Source organism: Acartia tonsa, chromosome 8, assembly GCF_053477335.1.
Source record: "Acartia tonsa isolate MP-2025a chromosome 8, ASM5347733v1, whole genome shotgun sequence".
NCBI lineage: Eukaryota > Metazoa > Arthropoda > Copepoda > Calanoida > Acartiidae > Acartia > Acartia tonsa.
The window spans coordinates 36,174,190-36,191,543 of NC_137267.1; the positions used below are offsets into that span (position 1 = coordinate 36,174,190).

Genomic DNA, 17,354 nt, shown 5'->3' on the forward strand with positions numbered 1-17,354 from the left:
TGCCAAATTGAAATTTTTACGCTTGAAATCAGTGCATTATTTAATATTTCATATATCTGTGTTCACATAAAAATTACCTATTTATGTATTTTTTCAGAAAAAATGTCTGAACTTACAGAATATGAAAAACGTCGGCTGAGGAATATTGCGGTAATTTTCATTACATTCTTAGTAGTTGAAAACTTTGTTAAAGTATTAGGATTGAAAAAAGTAACCTAAAATGCTGAAAAACATATTTTGAAAGAATATTTGACATCTATTGACGGTCAACAAATTCAAAACTTAAATAATACTTAGATAAATACTTCCTAATATAGAAAATGATAATAGTTCTTTATCGCATCTTATATACAGCTGGGTATAAAGATTTTTATTTTAATACCTATTTGTGGAAACTTGTCTGTAATCTATGCTATACATGATTTTTAATTATGGCTGAGAACAGGTTCTAATGCAGCAATTATTGGTTGTTGACATACTTGACAAAGCCATACTGGAAAACAGATTAAAGATTGTTATATAAAACATAAAACCCTTTTATATAGAAAGATCTTGACAACAACTTACTAATTATAGGAGAAAGAAAGCTTATTCGCAGAATTGTTGGAACTCAAGAAACAAGTGAACAAGGCGTTTGCTAAACCTAAAAGACCATTTGTGAAGAGAATTGTTGATTATGGAACTAGGCCTAAATCAAGACGACTTCAAAATAAGGTAACGGTTTCTTCTTCTTTACTTGTTTCTAAGATTTACTTATTTCATTAAAAAATCTCATAAGTACAGATTTAATTTTTATGAATTTAAATTTCATACATTTTAAGTTTTTAGACTATTGTTTTCCATTTGACTTGCAATGAAATGTTAACACACGTTTTTATTTTTGAGTTATGGTGTTATAAAGTATATTAAAGTTATTTAAAGTTATCTTGAAGTACCTTTAAAAATAAACATGGGTTGTATATAAATTTTTTACGATAATGTGACCCTTTAACGTGACATAAAATTCTTTATTATTTATTTATTTTCAGCCGGTTCATGTTTTTGATGATTTGCGTCCACCACTGGAAACATTGAAGCTTAATGTAAGTAAAAATGTTAATTCATAAATGCAATTTGAATGAAATTAGCAAATACCCTTCATTAAGATACATTTAAGTACAGCCGTTATATCTTTCTAATGGTCTGTTAACATTTAGCTGAAAGGAATTCTTCCCAGCTCTAAAGAAATGAGATTCTACAGTATCTACGCAGTTTTTCAGTTCAGTCTCAACCCTGTTTCTCTTGTTCATAATATTTGATACAATATTAAAGTTTAAATATCATTTTAAGTTTTATTTTACCTAGGCTATTCTGGACTATGGACATATAGAGGAGAATTATCAAAAAGCAGAGAGCTTTTTCAGAACTTTCCATGTAAACCAAATAAAACCTGCGGCTGAAAGTATTTGCTCTAGCAAAAATTATATCGACAGGTATTATAGATATCCTTTTATAAAAGTAACAGGATCTGTGTGTGTGTGTGTCTGTACCGATGAATCTCGCTAAACGATGAATAGACATGGTTTTCATTTACAATATATAGCTTATTATAGGTCCTGGGAAGAAATATATAGCTTATTATAGGTACTGGGAAGATTAATAACTATTTTGTGGGAGGATACCACTACAATCCTCCCAAGATAAATCTCCCCTAGCATTAAGAGCTCTATGTGAAGAGGGACGAGCCAGGCATACAAATAGATAAAAGCGATCTTATACCCTTTTATCTGAAGCCTCCTAAAGTAAGGACCAAAATCGGTTCAGTGGTTAGCGAGATTGGGATGGACAAACCTAAAACCCCATTCAGTGACTTTACATAAAAATCTTTATTTTAATTTAGAATGAAGACTTTGAAGACTTCAGCAGAACCAAGTGGTAAAATCGTATCTGATAAAGTTTGCTCTCTTGCCATCCATCCTGCTGAACATAAGGTAGCAAATACAGTCTGGTCACAAACATTTGCATGATAAATAGTATGTATTTTATTTTCAATTATTTCATTGTATTTCCACTATTTTTTTATGACAGATAATTTTTTTATGTCTTTCTTTTTTAAGGGGGGGGGGGGGGTTAATGCAACCATCTCGTAATCAATGATTAAATAGCACTTAGAATTCGAATTTCGATCTGAAATTTTTCATGAGTAATCTTTGGTAGGTCTATTTTTCCTAAATCGAACAAAAAGTAACAGCTGGCGGCTCAGCCGTTTAGCCGTTTATTGCCTATTTTCAGGGCAAATTCATCACTAATTACGTAGGAATCAACTTTGAAAAAAATATTTTTGGTTTAATTCATGTTAAATGATAGCAATAACCATTTTTTAAATTTCTAGTACCAACAGCTACCGACTAGAACCGTTTGATAAGGTATAAAGTATTATGTGGAGATGGGTTTCGTGACTAATATGCTCTTAAGATTGCCAAAAAATGGCAAAACGACTGAGCCGGTAGCCGTTACTTTTTCAACTTTTTGTTCGATTTATGGAAAATAGACCTACCAAGGATTATTTATGCAAAACTTCAGATCGAAATTTGAATTCTAAGTGTCATTTAATTATTGATTACGAGATGGTTGCATTAAATCCTTTTTTTTTTAAATGCACTCTATTGTGTAATGCATGCTATTTCATACTATTTTGTTTCAAATGAATGATACTTCATAGGTACTATTTTATGATATTTTTTCAAAAACTAACATATCAGGAAGGAAGGGGACAATTGCCTTTTAATCATTCATGTAAAGGTTAGTAGAGCCAGGGATAGTCTTTAGTCCAGAGGTGGTCCTGTAGGGTTAAAGCCACCCGCAAGGGATGGCAAATTAAAAGTTAGAGTGAGTGGTTTTTTTAAAGAGATACATGTGTATACTAGTAAAAGCCCTGAGATTTCTTTATCTTTCGCTGTCTTATCCCCATATTCTCATATGTCACATCCTTCTTTTTAGTTGCTTGTAAGTGCTGGAGGTAAAGATGGCTCGTTGGGTCTCTGGAATATTGACCTGGAAGCCCCCTGGATACCTCATTATAAACCCAATCCATTTTTATCCCGAGAAGTTAGCGCTAAAGACATTTTTACATTTAAAACCCACATCAAGGCCGTCTGCTTTCAGTCTTGGGACAGGTATTTTTAGTAGCGAAGTTTCTATACTACTTGGTATGTCCTTGATATGTTAGTACGTCTGTATCGGAACGCAATCCTAGCCGTTCTCGATATCTTAATCTCAAGCCCTCCGAATGACCAACATGTGAAGTTTACAAATGTGTATTTATTACCATGAAAACGGTGAATCACATTATGATGTCAAACTAAGCAGAAGGCTTATTTGAGATATTCCACACATCAGAGCGCATGTATATTCAAGCAATACATTATTTTCAATCACGTAGCTCTTCACGTGGGACTAATCAAAGAAAAAGTGCGCGTTTCTTTTGTCTGTTTACAAGCCACGCGCCGCGCGGAGATAGTTAGGAATGCCGCGTAACACACTCATTCTCTAGGAAATTTGGTGTAAGGAATCAGGGATTAATGGGTTCGAACTTGCCAGGGAATACAAGAAAAACATACCGAAACACACCCGTCTATTCACTGGGAATCGAACACAATACCTCATCTTTGCAATATGCGTGCAGACAGTGTCCACTAAATCACAATCTCACAACACATAAACCACAAGAGTTTAAAATGTTATGGCCATAAGGCCTAAAATTAATTATGGTAACTCGCGAATACCACAATAACTCAAACCGAGTCCACTACCACATAAGGATAGGAATAAGGAATGGGGAAAGCATTCAATATTCATGAAATGCACATTTACCACTCACACATCTCATTATATCATGGCCTCATAATCTCAATTAAAGTTAGAATTACAGACCATGTAATTGCGAATACATGAATTAATAATCAATAGTATCTAAACTTTGATTAGGTACCTACATAATAATAGGCAAATGATTTTTTATATTAAAAATCGCATCAATAATTAAGTAATCAACTCAGACTTTTAATCAAAAGAAAGAAAGATTAAATAATGACATTTTTTCTACTAAATCTTTTTGCTAAAAAAGAAAAGTAAAATTTTCATAAAAAACTTCTCAAAATTAAGCATTTTCTCCAGCGGAAAAATACTCGGGCTTACATCTAGACATTCTTAGATAAGATAGGTAAATCCTTAAATCTAACATGTTTAATAAAATAGATACTTAAATCTAAATAAAATATGACTGTAAAAAATCATCAAACATCGGAAAATTAAAATTTCATAATTTTAAATCTTCGTGAATCAAAATTGCGTAAAATAAAATTGCAATTGAAATATGCAAATTAATTTACCAAAGTAAAACAAAAGCTCAATTATAAGAAAAGAACTTCTCTAAATGCTGAGTTTGCAATTTCTCTCTGTTTTAAGAAGAAAGCAACTTGTACATATTCATACAGTCAAAATTAAGGCAATTTGGGGCCTCAGTTAGAATGAACCCCTCAAGATACAAACTAACCAATCTTTAAAATATTAATAATGCCATGTTCCAGCTATCCTGACGGACGTTATGTCTTTCCATCACAATTTTTTGATACTGCATAATTTCCGACAGGATTTCTGGCGCAGGGCTCCATCAACTGAAAATAAACATAATTAGTGATGTTTAAATCAAATCAAAAATTAAAAGAATCATGAATAATTCAAGAAACTTTAGAATCATCAATCAAAGCAATCAAAATAAAATTATCTTATGCTTTAGTTTTGCCGTTCTGTAGTATGTCTGGCCGAGGTAACAGAGCTAAGATACACTATAGAGCGGTCTTATTAAGCTTAAATCTTCGAACTCAAAGAATCTACTTAATTCAAGGCGAAAAAATCTGCATTTTTTCTTTAGGTACATCGGTTAAAAGGTAAATAGTAATAATTTTAATATACATATAGTATTAAATTATTTATGTGATTGTAATAAATCATAAAGAAATATTTAAATGATGTAAAAATCTCATTTTGTTAATTTCTTATCATGTCAAATTTCAATCCAACAAGGATAAAATGTTTATATCTGCGCAGGTACCTAGGAAATTTTCCGCGAAAAAAATCCCTGGTCCCGGAAAGACTTAAATCATTGAAAGAACTTGCGTAAACGTATAAAAAACTTAAGTTTGTATTTCAAATGAAAAAAATCTTGCATCGATTTGAAAGTTTAAACGAAATTGTATCAAATTTTGCGTTACTTAAAAATCTTAAGAAATGTTACCCATTTCTTTTAAAAAATACTGCTTCAATTTTAATATATGCGATAAAATGAAGGTAGAGTTAATTTAAAATATGCATAGTTTATCTTAAATTAATTCTGTGATATTTATATAAAATAATATTCAATATTTTAATAATATCATACATCGTGTTCATTATTATAAATGCTTAAACATGAACGAAAATTATATATACCTAGGAAAATAATTGCTAAAGTATTTTCTCAAGGTTTAAAATTGTCCGAAATCGCTAGGTACGTATATTACTACGAATCTCTGCTCTCGGAATGAAGAAAAATCTTTACGCGTGGATTAATAGGAATCCCAGCTTCCGGAGTTAACAAAAAAAACTTTGTACATGAATTGTTAAGAATCTCTGCCTCCGGAATGAAAGAAAATCTTTGATTTGCTTACAAATTTAAACAAACATCTTGATTTTTTGCGATAATCTTTTAAAATAATAATGAGGAATATTTTAAACATTATCATAATAATATTACATGTTGTGTTCTTTACTTTAATGCATTATTTCATATGAGAATCTGAGAAATAACATTTTTTAAGTAAACGTGAACCATAAAAAAAACTAGAAAAATAATTTGTAAAAAATCTAATTTTCTCAATTTAAAATCTGCAAAAATCATTTCACGAACTTTTGCTTTTCAAAATCATACTTAAAGAAACAAAATCTTTTTAAAATCTGCTTTAAAAGTCTAAACAGTTTTGTAGAATTTTTGTGCTTAGGTATGAACAATAAAATTAGTTGAATAATGAATACTTATTCTTTACAGAACCCATTTGGTTCCCTTCACAAGCCTAATATATAACTTGTGACATTTTTTTTTTAAAGATCATTTTCACATAATAATTCATGTTGTAGATTAGATATGTGTGGTTTGAAAAATTTCAATGACTTTCTGGCGGCAACACCCGCCATATTTCCACCCGCCATTGGCAGGCCTCTTACCCTGCGTCGGGCGGCCAGCTTGGCAGCAACCAAGTCGATTCTTGATTCATAACACCACCAGGGCACGTAATAAAAGTGTGGCTGTCATAAGACTTAGAATCATCTACTGGCTTTTGTCCGGCCGGAACCGAAACTCCCGTCGGCTCTTGTCCGGCCGAGACCGAATTTCTTATCGGCTCTTGCCCAGCTGGAACCGAAACTCCCGTCGGCTCTTGTCCAGCTGGAACCAAAACTCTGATCGGCTCTTGTCCAGCCGGAACCGAAACTCCCGTCGGCTCTTGTCCGGCTGGAACCGAATCATTCAGCGGCTCAACACCCGCCGTAACAAAGTTATCAACGACTACAGTATCGTTACCAATATCATCAGGAATAACTGCAGCACAACTAACATCATTATCAGTAATAACCACGGCAACACCCGCCGTAGCCAGGTTGTCAACGGCTGCAGCACTAGCAGAACCAAAAGGTTCATCAGCCGCGTTACAAGCAGAACCAACAGGTTCAATAATAGCATCACAAGCAGCACCAACAGTCGGCTGCGGCTGAACATCTGAGCAGACAACATACCTACTCTTTGCTAAACCATTAGCACTAACAGCAAAATATCCAGATCCAAACAGGCTGGAGTAAAGCATGGTTTCTCCTACTGAACGTACAGAGTAGGGAAACATCGATGGGTGCAGGTGCCCTACGAGCAAATCAACCTGCCCATCAACCAAAGTAAAATCTTCAGGTTTCATATCAAACAAAACAGCTGCCTCCACAGGATTTATGGAGCAGATCGCCTCTTTTCGACCAATGAGAGGCACTACCACAGGTTCTAACATGTGATAATTATTGTGTCGATCAACTAAACATAGCTTGACCGTCGGGAAACATTTAACTTCACCGTCAGCTAGAGAAATTCTTGCTGAACGTCCAGTAAAAGGTAACTGAAGTTTATTAACAAGTGACTGGGTTACCATTGAAGTAGTTAAACCAGTGTCCCACATGGCGTTCACTGGGACCTTCTGGCGATTAATGTCAACGACGTCTAATTGTTGTAACATTAACATTAGGTTCGCCTCAGGGGAAGTATGTACTTCATAGACGGCGGCAGCCATATCAACACTCTCATGCAAAAGGTTGTTATGGGCCTGACCACAATTGTCCACTTTGCAGCCGCCTATTACATCTGCCTTCGGGCAATCCACAGATTTATGCCCTTTTTGCAAACAAATCCAACAGCATCCAGCACTCTCCACAATACTCTTCCTGTCTGACACTGACAGGTCATGAAATTTTGGGCACTTGTAAAGTAAGTGCATCTCACTACAGCCATTAACAAAACATGACTGCTTCATCTTAGATTTACCAGGTTTACCTACGGCGGTAGCGGCTGTCGCAGGGTTACCTTTCTTCTTAGAGGGGGTGTCCATATCAGTCGAACACCTCATTAAAATGGCGCCACGCTGTTCTTCAATAATCTTTAACAGCTTTGGGACGTTTGGGACATCCATCGAGCCCAATGATAAATTGAGCTTATCTTGAAAATCACGTGGCAACTTCTTGGATAACATCTCAAGAAGTATCACAGTCAACCACTGGCTAGTGGTAACTTCATCATCTTCATCATCTTTAGTCAGCTGCTCCAGCTGGCTAACTGCTCCGCCAAACTCTGCTAACACAGTCACAATCTGGTTGGAGTCCGACGGTTTAGACTTCTTCTCCCATTGGTTGAAAAGGCAGAGCATCTGACGTGTTTTGGACTTAAAACGTGCGTCAAGGTAGGCCCACTGAGATTCATGCGATTGAATCTGAATTAACTGGAGTCTAAGCTCTTTATTTTTACAGACCTTTTCACTGCTCAACAATAACTGTAAATACGACGGGTCTTGTCCTACAGTAAGCTTTTTAAAAGTGTCTTTAAAACTTACATAGGAAGCTTCCAGGCCGTCGAAAGATGGAAGAAGACGTTCGTCGACACGATTCATATATCCTGGCGTGAACATAGAACCGGCGACGAACTGTGGTGTGCCAAACGGTGACACAAATGGCGATGCTGTCGAGGCACCCGCCGTCGTCGTGGGTGGCTTCACAGGTTCAAGCTTAACCTCAGCCAGACGTTTCATCAAAGCAGACAAAGTGTTTATAATTGCATCAGGCAAGGGAAAGTATGGCCCTTTAATAACTTTCACAATCTTCAAACATCGATCATAAAGTTCAGCCTGATGGTTAGGCAAATTATCACCAACAACATCAACAACACTTTGAATGTCACTAAGCTCTTCTATAGCATCAAGAGCATCTTTCAAAGAACTATAGTCTTTTTGTACAGTAACTATATCAGAATAAATGTCACTAAACTCATCAAGCTCTTGGATTCTCAAACCAAGCTTGCTAAAACCGACCATGATGCTGTCAAATGTCTCGAACTTGTCATGGACAAGGATTGATTCCTTAGTGAGATGTCTAACATTAAGTTCTGAAGTATCACTGACCAACTTCATCACTCTATTTAGCTCACTGGTTAGGGCATCAACGGCTGGACGCAGCCGCTTACTCAATTGTTCACCTTTATTCTTTTTAGGACCCATAAATGTCACTAAAGTTAACTGTACTGATTATGACTATAATAATAATGTGTGGTAAGGTATCACAACCAACACATTCACAAAACTTCACAGAATGTTCTTAGCTGCATCTGTTCTGTCTCGTTTTCATTGTATCGGAACGCAATCCTAGCCGTTCTCGATATCTTAATCTCAAGCCCTCCGAATGACCAACATGTGAAGTTTACAAATGTGTATTTATTACCATGAAAACGGTGAATCACATTATGATGTCAAACTAAGCAGAAGGCTTATTTGAGATATTCCACACATCAGAGCACATGTATATTCAAGCAATACATTATTTTCAATCACGTAGCTCTTCACGTGGGACTAATCAAAGAAAAAGTGCGCGTTTCTTTTGTCTGTTTACAAGCCACGCGCCGCGCGGAGATAGTTAGGAATGCCGCGTAACACACTCATTCTCTAGGAAATTTGGTGTAAGGAATCAGGGATTAATGGGTTCGAACTTGCCAGGGAATACAAGAAAAACATACCGAAACAACGTCGCACTTAAGGGAATCGGGGAGGGGGGGGGTGAGGGAGACTGTTTTTTTTAGGCGCATGTAGTGGCATGCAAGGACGTCCAAGCTTTTTTTTGGGGGGGGGGGGACTGAAGTTTTTCAAAGTTTTGGTGGATTAATCTAAATTATTTATAAAAAAATTTCGATGCCGGCAGCAAACCCAACACCCCCCTTTCGCATACCTGTGGTTTTAGTTATAGAGTTATAAAAACTACATTTAATTTTCAACTTAAAACCTACTTTTTTAAGAACTACCTATCTATTTAATACGTATATTTGGAAAATCATTTCCAGTAGGTATAGCTTCGAAACCGATTAATATCCGGTGGATTAGAGCCGGTTCTCATCCGCAATGAAAAATTATGTATGGCCTCGTATTTTATCTTATTTTCTATGAATATTAAATATACAATCAATCATAAGATTAAAAGCAGTTTTTTAGCATGTGCCTTCGTAATCTCGGGTCTAACAAAACTAGTTTTAATCTTATTCCAAATATATTTAAATATTTATTATGGTTCCTTAATCCCTATTCTATTGATTGTCAGGTACAAAAATCAGAATCTAATAACCACCAGTCGGGATGGAACGTGTAGGATTCTGGACATCAACAAAATGCAAAGCAGGTGAGTTGGCATTGGGAAGTTTTTAGAAATACTTAAAATTGCCCTCAAAAACTTTGAAAACCCTCATTGCCACTATCCCCCCCCCCCCCCAAAAAAAAAAAAGATAAAAAAATTCAATGTGGTCTTAAAAACTTTGACTGGTGGGCACATAAAAGCTCTTAACCATTTTATGCTAATAATTTTGATATAGAGAAGGCTATTTTGTTTATCATTATTAGGGTCGTGTATAAATTTATCGTCTATTGTCTTATCCCTTAAAATCTGGAGAAAAAATAGTATTATATTGTAATATTGACGGCTAAAACAAAAGAGGGGGAAGGGGTTAGATAACTGTATGTCCCTATCCCGAGGACCCTGTACCGACTCTCAATTGGGTCTTTGAAAATGAACCATGATCCCGTCGAATGACAGAAAAAAACATCAAAGTAAATTTGTTCGTTATTGCATTGGCTACAAAAAAGTATAAAATTTTGTTAGATGAATTTTAAGGGTACTTTTTGGGTCTCCAAAGTCGTACAAAAAAATTTTTGAAAATTTTTCATTAGGTGTGTAAAGATCGACCTACACAAAAATTGGTAAGACCTAGAACTTTCTTGTCAAAACAAGATTAACTAAGAATTGCCCGTTCTATCCAAATTCTTTAAGAGCTTTAAAATAGAATTAACATTTTTTTCAAAAATGACAAAAGTAGGCGCCGGGGGAAATTTCGGTAATTTCAAAAAAAAAAAAAATTAAAATTCGATTTTTGAAGTCAAATTTCATAAGTTTTCATTATACTTTAGCAAAATCCATTGTTCATCATAGGCTTCTAAGAATTAAGCCTTAAAATTGAATAGAGCAGGTTTTTAAAAAATTTTATTTATAGATTTATTATTAATATATTATTTTGTTCAGATTGTTATATGTACATGATAGCATATACAATTGTGATGATATATCCTACAGTGCCACTCAAGTAACGACTATGCACCAACAAATTGATTCAAATGCTTTTCTCATCGCCAAAGTAAGTAAAGTCCATACGTAACAAGGACTATTTTGTCCATGAGTTGACCGGTATCATTGAAAGTCGTCTTTCTTTGTTTAGTTTTGTGTAGTCCTGGCGTTTTAATTAACGCATCTAGCGGTTGCCGTAAAGATGGGCTATATTGGGCACAGGGCATAAAGAAATTTGCCCTTATTTTAATTTATGTAGGTACAAAATAAAGGTTGAGTTTACAGAAACAAGGATGACAACATCCATAAAAGCGAAGCTCTGAAACGGTAGGACAAACGGACATTAACACTTGTATAATGTCAGAACTGAATAATCAGAATGCGAATGTATAAGAGTCAAAGCAAAATTGTAAGTAAATTTGTTGAAAAACTGCTTGATACAGGATTATGATTATGGACATACTTACATTTTTAGGACTTGATTATAGAGTTGCTTCGCTTATAATATTGTACTTTGTTGTTCCAGGAATCAGTATACCAAAAATCAGACCAATCGGATAATTAGGTCATATACAAATTTGTTGTTAAAAATGTAAAAAAAATCAACATGTTTAAAATGGACGTACGGACATTCTGGTAATGATTATAGAGTTGCTACGCTTTCTAACTCGTACCTAACTACTACAGGAATCACCATGCAAAATTTGAAATCGATAGGACAATTCTAACATGCATAAATTAACGAAAAAAGCTATTTAAAAAAGTAAAAAAATCAACATGTTTGAAATGGACGTACGGACATTTTGGTAATGATTATAGAGTTTCTACGCTTTCTAAATCGTACCTAACTACTAAAGGAAGCACCATGCAAAATTTGAAATCGATAGGACAATTCTAACATGTCTAAATTAACGAAAAAAGCTATCCGTGACGGACGGACGGACGGACGTACGGACGGACCGACCCTAATTATAGAAAAGCTTCGCTTTTAAAAATGAGTAAACACGGAATGATGGACTGATGTAAAAGCATGCTTTAAATTTGAAGTAGCTTTGCTAGTTAATTGTCCATAGTCAAATGCTTTGTTAAAGTTCAAAAGACACAAATTACAAACTAAAATATGGTATAATGCGAGTCATAATTTAATTTCAGATTAATATGATTTTCTGCATAAATCACAAGACTTTGCTTTTCATACAAAATGAATGAAAATATTTCTTAGAATTATAAATGTTAGGTTTATTTATGAACTATCGGCAAAACCGTTTACGAAACCTTATTGGACGACACGTAACATAAAAATGGACAGACACACATCTTGTTATTTTAGTTTAAATGATCTAGGGATTTTTTATAAAAATGTACTTATTTAGCCAATGGATGGAAGCATTGGATTGGTTGATATACGGGTGGGCCACGATGAAACTGTTCACGATTTTAAACTATATAAAAAGTAGGTGAAAAGTTGATTAAAACATGATTTACCATTTGAAATTATGCTTTTCTGTAAACTAGCGGATTCGCCCCTAGCATATAGGGGCTGGGGCTCTATATTCAAAGAAATAAGGAAGGACAGAAAAATACCCAAACTTTTGAGGTATAAAATTAAAATCGCCTAAAACCATTCAAGGGCCTATAAGAAGCTTCACTGTAAATAAGGATCATATCGGTTCAGCGGTTAGCGAGATCCTTCGCTACAGAAACAAAATGCTAGGATGTTCCTTACGTTCGTACCTCATAGCTCTGTTTCATAATTTAAACATTTTAGAATCATCCTATTGATTTCAAGCTCTGCTTTATCCTAATTGAGTTTTGGAATTATTATTCCTAAAAAAACACTATTAGGCACTATAAAAAAGCGAAGCATTTCTATGTATATTATTCTATTTTAAAAGCGTCGTCATTTTATATTTGTTAACTATGTTTATCATGCTATATGATTTTATCGCTTTTATCGATGTTTTTTTGTGCATCATCACTTAAAGAATCAAAATTCTATGAGATAATTTTATTTTTATCAAGGGGAGGACCTAGTGAAATCAGTTTACATCCCATGGACAAAAATATTGTTCTTGCTTGTGCTCAATATAAAACTCCCGTTTTAATGGATCTACGTCAATGCAAATCAGGTTTGATTTTTTTATCTCTGTAAATTTTACAAAGGGGGAGGTAGGTTGTGATAAAAAACCGTGAAAGTGTGAGTTTTAAGGCTTAAAAACAGTATTAGAACGATAATATTCACTATATATTTGTATTCCTTATTGAACAGAACCATAGAACATTTTTTTATATACATATTTATATTTAGTGAATATTATCGTTCTATTACTGTTTTTAAGCCTTAAAATTCACACCTTTACAGAATTTTAGCACAATCTACCTCCCCCTTTGGATACTTGTTGAGAACTGAACCCTTATTTTTTAAATAAATTGAAAAAAAAGCGGTTATGTGTATTGATGACCTTTTTATCTGCCCCCAAATATTATTTTAGATTATTTCGCTTGTTGACAATACCTTTTTCCTGCCCAGTAGCCATTATAAACTAACGATAAAGTAACTCCACACCCCACCTGTTTTAAGATATAAAATGTTAATTATACTGTAATAGTTAACATTTGATAATATTTGTATTAGACTTGCTTGAACCCGTGGCAAAGCTTGATGGCAGCGGTGCCGGCCAAGTTATTAGTGCCAGCTTTAACTCTACTGGAAGAAAGGTTAGAGATATTTTAGTACTTTACCTTACCTCGTAAGGTCGGGATTCTCCTTCAATTTTTTAAGTCCTAACTGTGCATGCAAGGTAATGAGTTGCGCCTGTATGGACCAAGACATTCATCCTACCATAAGTATTAATATCGCTCACCTGACATAGCAGCTGTAGGAACCATTTTTAACGTCTTTAGTTATGACGCAGGCCGTGACGATCGGATGTGCTACATGTTGAGCCATGGTCGCGGGTTAGAGATATTGCAGTAAGCTTCTTTATTTCATGTGTTGGATCTTACATCCGACTGCGATAGCTCTAAAGAGCAGCCTTCTAATAGCTTTTAAATATTTTTATGGCAACTTCAAAACAACGGTATCTAAACAGTTTGTCTTTTTTGACTTTGTCAGTCATTTTGAAACTTGGCATATCGTAGCAAATTTTCATTGGAATGTAGTTCTTTGACCATGGTGAAACTTAATCTTTTAGTCGACATACCCTAAACCTAGAAACATTAACCTAGTATATTCACGAAAAAAATAAAGAACTATCTATTTTAATTTTAGTATATTTATATTGTGCTGGTATTATTGTCTGATTTGTTGGGCTTTAGAGTTTCTATTTTCTAGATTGCCATTGCGTATGAAGACAAACTAAGATTTTACGACACAAGTGTGATTAAAGACACCATCAAATATGAAACAGAAGCAAACATGATTAACAAGCGAAAAGTGTCTAAAACAGGAGGGAAATACATATGCCATAAGGTAACTTATTTATAAGGAAGTAAATAAAAAATAATTGAAGATCTCAAAGACATTAACAAATATTGATTAAATGGGACGAACAATGGCTACTCTATAATTCATTCTATGTCTATTAAACAGTCCATTCGTAACGTAATGCTATGAGGAAATATACAATTTCTAATCACTACCATATGAAGGAATGAGTATCCTCGATCAAATGAGCATCTATTATATAATTTACTTAGTCCTTCGGTGTGTCGGTTAAGCTTCAAAAGGCAGAGATACTTATTTTGTATAAAGACTTGGAGATTGTCGCATATTGGGGCAACTGAATATATATGCTTCATAACTAACTTGTCCGTTTTCCCAATCCATGTTTTTTGGATCTTGTCATCCATGTTCATGTTCTGAATCTTACAGTTAAACATACTCCTGTGACATATGTTGCAATTCTTTTAAAGGCGGCGGTTCGTTATTTGTAAATATTCAATTTAGGGAATGAAAGCTTTTAGCATTTTAAGATTACTTTTTGGCAGTAATGTCACCTTGAAGTTAACAAAACATTTAAAAATATTTCGACGAAAAAGTATTTTATATTAGATATGAAAATTAATTTCAGGGTACATGGCATCCTGAGTTCAAAGACCTTTACTTTATTGGTGACTATGAACGAAGGTTGGTAACTTAAATATTTAAATCTTAAATGCTTCAATCGGTTGAACTGGAATAACTGATTTTTCAGTACGGTTTCTAAACCAATTAATATCCGCTGGATTGGAAGGGGTTTGGAGCAAAACTGCAAAATCATTTAAAACATTTGAAGACAAAGGGGGGGGGCGAAAGTGACACTTTTTGAAACCAAAACTAAAAGTCAAAGGAACTCAACTAAAAAAAGGTCTGACATTTTGCATGGCAGTTGCTTTATAGGGGAAAAATATGGAACTGTGAAGAAACGGCGGCGCAACCGCCGAAAACCGCCGAGAAAAGGCAACAAAAATTACGGCGGGAAACGGCGGTTTTCGGCGGTTGCGCCGCCGTTTCTTCACAGTTCCATATTGTACCCCTATAAAGCAACTGCCATGCAAAATCTCAGACCTGTAACCCTATTTTTAGTTGAGTTCCTTTGTTGACTCTTAGTTTTGGTTTCAAAAAGTGTCACTTTCGCCCCCCCCCCCCCCCTTTACACGAATTGAAATAAAAATCATTAAATTAATACCAGTTTTTTAGCCCGGGCCTTCGGTTCCTCGGGACTAACAAAACTTAGATTTTCATTTTAAATCCGCAGAAATCTATCTATAATACGAGGCGACAAATAACTATTAAAAATCTTGTCATTCCACTAAGATCGTTGTAAATTCTGTACAATTTGAGTTTTCTATTTCATGAATGCTTCAAATTGGAAGGAGCTGCAAATAGTATTTTTTTTAAACTGAGTACTTCTGATTATTAATCGTTATAACCACTGATAGTTTTTAAAGATAAGCAACAAACCAAGAAACATTTTCTCCGTAACTAGTTTTAATATTGTACATTTTCATATCTGCGGGAAAATGTTTAAAATATGATGCGATAAATAACTATTCTATTTTCAGAGAAGTTGGCGTTTGGCAAGCGACATCTGAAGGTGCGAAGAAAATCCACAATTTCGCAGCTGCCGATGAGAGTCATTTGTTCACAGACATAGCCATTCATCCCACATTGGATGTTTTTGTTGGCGGTACAAATAAAGGCAAAGTTCATGCGTTTGTTCAACAGAAGAAGACTGAAAACCAGCCAACAGAGGTTGTACGGATTGAGGATTAATACTGACAATTAGAAACCTTCAAAGATTATCTTATTCTATTGATTCCTTGCCAAAAAGGACACCTTATATACATGTACATGGCATTTGTTAAACAACGTATTTTTTAAAAGGAGCCAAAGGGATTTTCTCGCATTCATTCGAAACCGTTTTATATCCTGTGGATTAGAACTGGTTATATGCAGTTTTCTACGAAAATAAAAATGTACAATCATAAGATTAAAATCAGTTTTTTTAGCCCGTTCATTCGGCATCTCGGGGATAAAAAACTGGTGTTAATCTTAAAATTGTGCATTTCATATTCGCAGAAAGCTGTTTATATAATACAATTCCAGAAATAACTGTTTTAAGATTCTTTTTGCTCCATTCATAAGAAACTGTTTATAACTACCTCGCCTAAGAAACAATTTTCATTTAATAAGCATTTCACGCATTTTAAAAACTACCTCAAAAATTAATTGCTCTTGAAATAGTGTAATCATAGTTATGCTTCAAATTTTAAATCAATCGCAATATTTATTTAATATAAGTACTTCAAACATTTTTGTTACACAACAAACATTTTTTCGAACCAAAGATATTTATATTAAACCTTTAACTACAAAAGAGTTGAAAAAGTATGTTCTTATTTGTAATATGTATAACTTTTTCATTGATGATCTCCTTACTGTGATTAATTTTTTTCTTGTTATGAAAACAGTTTGAATAAATCATTTTTTTTGTATTAATAAATGTTGTATAAGTAGCTAAAACACAAATATCGATTAAGTTTGATAGTTCAAATATTCATAATTTACTATTTTAGTCTCATTTAAGTACTTGAATGGTATATAAAGTTCTTAAATTTTTTATCCCGTTTTATTAAACTAGTTACTGGAAAGATTTGCGTCTTCTTTCCAGGGAAGCATATTAAGGTGGATGTAAGATATTTTATTAGATTTTTGGATCTACTGCAGTTCACGGTAAAATATTGCTGGTAACGAATATTGCCAAAAATCTATGACTGTTAAAGGCTGCTAACTGCCAAACGCCTGAACGTACAGATCATGCCCGCACACTGTTTTAAGCGGCATAAGAAGGCCTACAAATAATCTGGAATAGTCATAAACTAATAATGCATAATTATCTCGCAGTGCAGAGAAATGCGCGAAAAAGGCCTATTTTACGCGTTTCTTCTTCAGT

General features: G+C 34.3%; 1 protein-coding gene across 3 annotated transcripts; it reads left to right on the plus strand.

The window, feature by feature from the left end:
- The first annotated feature begins 56 nt into the window (after window positions 1-56).
- On the plus strand, window positions 57-16,896 carry LOC145326831 (WD repeat-containing protein 76-like). 3 transcript variants are annotated; one of them, XR_013881985.1, is made up of 15 exons: window positions 57-150; window positions 577-714; window positions 1,029-1,082; window positions 1,345-1,472; window positions 1,880-1,970; window positions 2,980-3,155; window positions 9,904-9,981; window positions 10,876-10,987; window positions 12,291-12,370; window positions 12,940-13,046; window positions 13,553-13,635; window positions 14,252-14,389; window positions 14,991-15,046; window positions 15,964-16,377; window positions 16,481-16,896. XR_013881985.1 is itself a non-coding variant. In XM_080170262.1 (14 exons), the coding sequence occupies exons 1-14, from the start codon at window positions 103-105 to the stop codon at window positions 16,172-16,174; spliced, it is 1,500 nt and encodes a 499-aa protein (XP_080026388.1). In that variant the 5' UTR covers window positions 57-102; the 3' UTR covers window positions 16,175-16,896. The 3 variants fall into 3 exon arrangements, 1 of the variants encoding a protein (XP_080026388.1); XR_013881986.1 differs by having other exon boundaries at window positions 15,964-16,346; window positions 16,508-16,896; XM_080170262.1 differs by having other exon boundaries at window positions 15,964-16,896.
- The last annotated feature ends 458 nt before the right edge of the window (window positions 16,897-17,354 follow it).